This window comes from Cryptomeria japonica, chromosome 5 (assembly GCF_030272615.1).
Source record: "Cryptomeria japonica chromosome 5, Sugi_1.0, whole genome shotgun sequence".
In the NCBI taxonomy this organism is placed as follows: domain Eukaryota; kingdom Viridiplantae; phylum Streptophyta; class Pinopsida; order Cupressales; family Cupressaceae; genus Cryptomeria; species Cryptomeria japonica.
The window spans coordinates 719,583,509-719,589,798 of NC_081409.1; the positions used below are offsets into that span (position 1 = coordinate 719,583,509).

Consider the following 6,290-nt stretch of genomic DNA (forward strand, 5'->3'; position numbering starts at 1 on the left):
GTGCTTTTCATTGAGCTCTTGATATTGGCAAAATCTCACAAAGACAATAACAAGAACTGAATGCTTGATTGAATATTGCTTGATTTACAATGAAGGATATGCCATCCTTATAAAGAAATCTAATTCTAAAGATAGAAAAATAAAAATAAAAAATTAATAATGAATTAATTATTAATATACTTAAGGGATGCATGCATATTAAATGATAATAAAATGCCTAAAAAAGCTTCCTAAATTTAGCTTAAGTGAAAAAAGAAAAAAGGTGACTTAATTAATTAATCAATATGATTAAATTAATTAAGTAAATAAAACCTTTTACTCTAACAATACATCTATCTAATATAAATATATCTTAAGTACATCTATCTAAAACTTACAAAAGATAACAAATTTAAATTATTTTATTTATTTAAGAACCCTTTTCTTAAGAGAATTATTTTATTTTACTTTATATTTTTTAAACTTTGAAACTATTTAAAAACTAGCTTATTTTATTTACATTGTTTAGTTTATTTTTATTTGAAAAATTAATTTTATGTATTTAAAATTTATTAAAAGAGTTTTATAATAATTTTGAAGCAAAATTATTTACTAAAATATATAATTATTTTATTAAATTATTATTATTATTTCTTTAATCTCTTTCAAGTTGAATAATAATCTATGACTTTTGCCTTTCACATTCATGTTCATTAATATTATTATAAAACTATAATTATCTATAGGTTTCTTATGTGAATATTCATGTTGGAAAATTGTTTGGATTTAGATTAAAAATTGATATCTGTAAATTATTACATGAATATTCACATAAGAAACCTATAGATAATTATAGTTTTATCATAAATATACCATTTTGTTGGAAGATAAACATTCTCTCACTTTTTGCAAGCGTGGCCGTTATTATTTAGAAAAAGTGCCCCTTTCAAAAAATTTGAGGACATGAACGACTTTAAAGATTCTATTGCTGATTGGATGAACAAACATCATCAAATAAAAAGAAATAGCTTTTGTCGGAACATGCTCACGTTTTAAGTTGCTGTATTTAACATTTGACTGGATACGTATATTACTGGAGATCTTTTCCGACGGAGAGACTGATGTTGAAATACAACATTCAATCCTCTCCTGTCCACCTCACAAATCTACACGGCATTTACTCGTAGGGTTTCTGGTCGTGATAAACGAACAGCTGTCATCTGGTATGATTTTCGTCGCATATTCTGCATGTTGGCATTTAAAATCCGAATTATCTCAAATATTTTTTATTTATATTTTTCAAATCTCGTTTAAAAGGATGTCAACTTTGATATCATTCTCGCAAAAGAAGACAGATCGATTTGGATGAGTTACGGGAATTGTTTCTGCATATTTTGAGGTAAATTATGTTCGTTGTTTTCTGCTTACGTTGCGTTTTGGTGGCCATGGAATGAATATCTTTGCTTTTTTCTCAGAAAAGTTTGTAGGTCTTGGTTATTAACTGAGAAAGGAGTTTCAGAGATTTTTTGGTTTAAATTGTGGGATAAGTAGAATTTGTTGGAAATCCCTTTTCACTATATTTCAGGTTCCTTTTCCCTAACTTAATGGAATGGCTTTACTATCTTTATTGTTTTTTTGGCTTTTATTCGATGAAGTGAGCTAAGGCTTGATTTTCTACATATATTGCATGCAATTTATAATTTTCAAGGTTTTCTCTTTTTTTAAGTATATAATTGTTAAAAACTCTTTTTCCTTGCTTCTTTCTTTTGTGAATGGTTTATACGGCCCATGGGCTTGTTTTTAACTCAATCTTCTTCTACTTGATGAAGTAGCAGTTCATGATCTAATTCTCATGACAATGGATAGTTCAATTAGCACTCATTGCATCTAGATGAAATCCACTTACTTCCATACCCAATTTTGTGATGTCAGATAAACTCTATAAATAAGTTCATTTTGAGGAGGAATATTGTTGTGATAGGTGATTTATTTGAAAGTTAAGTCTCTGTTGTAGTCATCTCTTAGATGTGATGAGTCCTGATCAAATCTTTCAGTCTCATGAGAGATGGGTTCTTGTGAATTACAACTCATGGAATATGGCTTCCGAAAATTAAGGTATCATATTCCTTAAAAAGTGATAATATATCTTGGATTTTTTTAAAATTATAGGGTTTTAATATTGTTCAGCCTTAGTCCTGGTGATGCAGCTGGCCTTTCCTGACTCACCTTTCAGCTGTTGATTGATGTGGAATAATAGAACCATTTGGCATAAAATCCCCAGTATCTCTATTCAGAGCAATGCCCATTAGAGATCAAGACTGGAAACTGTAGGTTGAATATATTTCTATACAATTTGCTTTATGAGCATATTGATTTCCTTGATCAGCAGTTTGAGGTTCTTCTGCTGCTCTCAACCACTTGACATATATGATGGGAAAATCCTTAATGCTAGCTGTCAGAGGGGCTAAATAGATCTCTATACGATTTACTTTATGCACATATTGATTCGCTTGATCAGTAGTTTGAGGTTCTTCTGCTGCCCTCAATCACTTGACAGATAAGATGGGTGAGATCTAAATGCTATCAGTCAAAGAGGTTAACCAAACTAAATTTGGCTGAGTGCAGAAATGACCTGGAGTTAGTTAAGGAACTGCCTTTTAGAGGTGAGGGCCTTGCCCTATGGGTCAAACACCTCAATAGATTGGATTCATTCAGATTGTCCTACCATTGATGCATCTTCAGCAGTCAATGATTCCATCTATAAGTTGGTGAACCTGCAGTAGTTGTTTCCATTTTATCAGTAGTTGAACTTGCTTTTTGGTAACTCATTTTTTTCTCTGAGGCCGATTTATATCAGTTATAAGTTTATAACACATGGTTTTCCCACTCTAATATTAGAGCATGCCAAGTAAGGTTTAGCATCTTGGCCTTCACTATTATATTCTTGGTAGACTAAGTTGGCTGGTTTGATATGACATTTTTTTTTCTAATTGATTTTAATAAAACTATGTGTAGTTTTCCAGTACCGGGGAAGTTGCAGACCACCTTCAATCTGATATCAGCGAGCTTGGACTTTACTGAATTCTTAAGGATTGTAAATCTAGATCATCCTTCCATGTATTTAATAGTATGTAGGGGTATGCTATATTGCTGCTTGTTTGTTAGAGTGATAGGCTGTCTAATTGCAGTAAGGGTATTTTAAGCTGGGTGTTGCTGTTACTAGCATTATTATCATTACACCACATCTGGTATTTCAGCTGTAAATGTTCCCATTTTCCCTTCCTTTTCTTTTTTCCATATTTACAGTTTTTGAGCATCAAAAAATTATGTTTAAACCCAAGTAAGCTGAATTTTCGCACTTGTTTTGGTGGTGTTTTGACCCTGAACATACAGCTGGGGATATGTTTCTTTTGAAGATCAGGGGTAAAACTTAAGGATCAGTTGCTTATTCTCATTTTTAGAGTTTTGCATCATTATATCCGCATTAATGCTAGGTTTTAGCCACCAATACTGCTTTTGCTGTTTAAAGAGTTTTGATTCTTAGGCATCTCAACAGTGGCATTGAGTCTAACCTGGCTTTATTTTGATCATTCATTTATAGAATGAAGATTTGGCCTGTTTCTTCTTGGTAAATCTTTCGTGAGATTATGAACTTCCTTTAATGTGGTGTGGTATAAGTGTGGACGAAATTCTTGTCATGGGTGCTCCTTTGTGTGATTTGTCAACCATATACTCTTTTTTAGTTTCATTGACTATTTCTGGCCACTCGTGGTTAATGTCTAAATTCAGTTCTTAAGATCATCAGGCAAACCTATAATATATCCAATCAAATCTGAATCATAGCTGAGCATAACTTCCCTGTTTTTCTATCAGATTAGAGGTTCTAACTTCTTTTGAATGTTTTAAATCTTGGCATTTGAAGAGGCAGGGAACATTGTAAGCTATAGGTTATGCCCTATAGATTTCGCTTGCCAAATTTGGAAGTTCTGCTTTAAACAATCTTTAGATATTTTTCATTTCTGTTAAAATTATTAGCACTGCAACCCCCACATAACTGGTAGTTTGGAACATCTTGGTCTACCTTATGCAATAGCGTCCATTTTTGGTGGTAGAGATATGGCTCTTAGCTTTTTGCTTCACAATGATAGAGATTTCTTAACCAGTTGCTGAGATATTTGTGCCCAATCCTTGACTAACTGGTTTATAAGACAATCTTGCTATTATTATTGTGTGCTTCCCGTGTTCCAGGATCACCTCTATAAGATTTTCTAGTTACTGGTAGCATCCTCGCTCTTAATCTTTTTTTTTTGTCTTTTCTTGAGCAATATTAGTCTGTTGAGTAAAGAACCTGTGATGGTGTAATATATTTTATCCTTTACAGCTGAGCATTTGCTATTATCAGCTTTTAGAGTCTGATATTTGGAGCCATACAAAAGGGAATATCTTATCTTTATTCAAACTTGTGATTTTTTTGCAGCTGGATTATCATAGCTTTATTTGTTGAATTATCAGAGAAGAATTAAACTTTTTGGCAGCATTAAATTTATCCTATATAGCTTCAATTTGTAGGTTGTTGCTTTTCCAATTCAGCTTGATTTTTATGTAAATGCTCAATAATTACTACCAAGTTATTAGCCTAGAGAGCTTATATTATTACATTTGTATTTGTTTAGTTACTTAAATTTTTGAGCTGTCTGACATCCTCATTTGTTCATTTGAAGCTACAGTGTAAAGTACGGAAGAAGTTTGGACATGGCTGCTTCAGTCAAAATTTCCACTGTTTCCTTTCATTCCTCTCAACTTTGTTCTGGTTTCAGACAGCCTTTAATGCCAACAAAAATAGGATATCCAAAGTCAGTAGTTTTGGTTTCTCAGAAGAAGAAACAAAATGAAAAACAGAGTCGCTTTCCAAGCCCTTTGAAAGTTATAGCTTTGGATGCTGCACAGCCATTTGATTATGAATCCAAGATAAGTAATGAAATTGAGAAGTATAGCAAGCTAAAGATTGGCATAGTGGGGTTTGGCAATTTTGGTCAGTTTCTTGCAAAGACCATTGTCCGGCAAGGTCATACAGTATTGGCTCATTCTCGATCTGATCATAGCAAGGTTGCACGCAAGATGGGGGTTTCTTTTTACTTGGATCAAGATGATTTTTGTGAAGAACATCCTGAGGTTATATTGCTATGTACATCAATCATATCAACAGAATCTGTGTTGAGATCATTTCCATTTCAAAGATTGAAAAGAAATACATTATTTGCAGATGTCCTTTCAGTCAAAGAGTTTCCACGCAATCTCTTTTTACAGGTGCTTCCCTCAGAATTTGATATATTGTGCACTCATCCTATGTTTGGTCCTGAGAGTGGGAAAGCTGGGTGGAGTGGTCTTCCTTTGGTCTATGATAAGATTAAGATTGGAGAAGGGTTGAGAGCTGAGCGTTGTGAACGGTTTTTGAATATATTTGCAAAAGAAGGCTGTAGAATGGTTGAGATGTCCTGTGCAGAACATGATCGCCATGCGGCTGAAACACAATTCATTACACACACTGTTGGGAGGATGTTAGCAAAATTGAATTTGGAATCCACCCCAATCAATACTAAAGGATATGAGTCACTACTTCGTATTGTTGAGAACACTTGTGGAGACAGCTTTGATCTTTATTATGGTTTGTTTATGTACAATGTTAATTCAACAGAGCAGTTGGAGAGATTAGAAATGGCTTTTGATGCTCTAAAGAAACAGCTTGTAGGCCGGTTGCACAAGATTTTAAGAACACAGCTATTCGATGGGGTTGCCAGGGGAGAAGTGTCTGAGCAAAATTCAACTCTTGCAGATCTGAAAAACTCTAGCCCTTCAGACACTGCAATTCCATTAAGAACAAAATAAATGAATCCTGTTCTTTAGAAACCAAGTAGAGCCATGCAATTTCCTTCTTATCTGTAGCTTAGCAGAGATTTGTATGTTTAATATAGTTGCTAAAAATTTCCCCTTTTTATTATGAGACTTCTCTTAAAAAATTCCCTTTTTTCTATTGGCTTGTCATTGCAGGTTCTTTGAAGTAAAAGAGCAGGCATCACATTTTCTCTATGTACTTTTTGAATTATTTTGTCTTCAGAATTAGCTGACATTTAGAAATCTTGGGATAGCAGGGTATTTTGCATGAGGATATTTATTAATTTGTATGTTCTGTATTCTTGCTTTTCATCTTAGCATACTTAATTATTACCACAAGGGAATTAATGTATTCATGAGTAAAACTATTACTATTTCCTTAATGTCTAGTTTGCAATTTTTTAATATATCCAAATTTA

At 33.0% G+C, this 6,290-nt stretch overlaps 1 protein-coding gene across 4 annotated transcripts; it reads left to right on the forward strand.

Moving 5' to 3' along the window:
- Positions 1-1,043: 1,043 nt before the first annotated feature.
- LOC131055921 (arogenate dehydrogenase 2, chloroplastic) lies at positions 1,044-6,070 on the forward strand. 4 transcript variants are annotated; one of them, XM_057990232.2, is made up of 3 exons: positions 1,044-1,202; positions 1,297-1,378; positions 4,707-6,070. In XM_057990232.2, exon 3 carries the CDS (start codon positions 4,732-4,734, stop codon positions 5,863-5,865), a length of 1,134 nt encoding a protein of 377 aa, XP_057846215.2. In that variant the 5' UTR covers positions 1,044-1,202; positions 1,297-1,378; positions 4,707-4,731; the 3' UTR covers positions 5,866-6,070. The 4 variants fall into 4 exon arrangements, with proteins under 4 accessions (XP_057846215.2, XP_057846214.2, XP_057846218.2 ...); XM_057990231.2 differs by having other exon boundaries at positions 1,058-1,202; positions 4,701-6,070; XM_057990235.2 differs by lacking the exon at positions 1,297-1,378 and having other exon boundaries at positions 1,086-1,202.
- Positions 6,071-6,290: the final 220 nt, after the last annotated feature.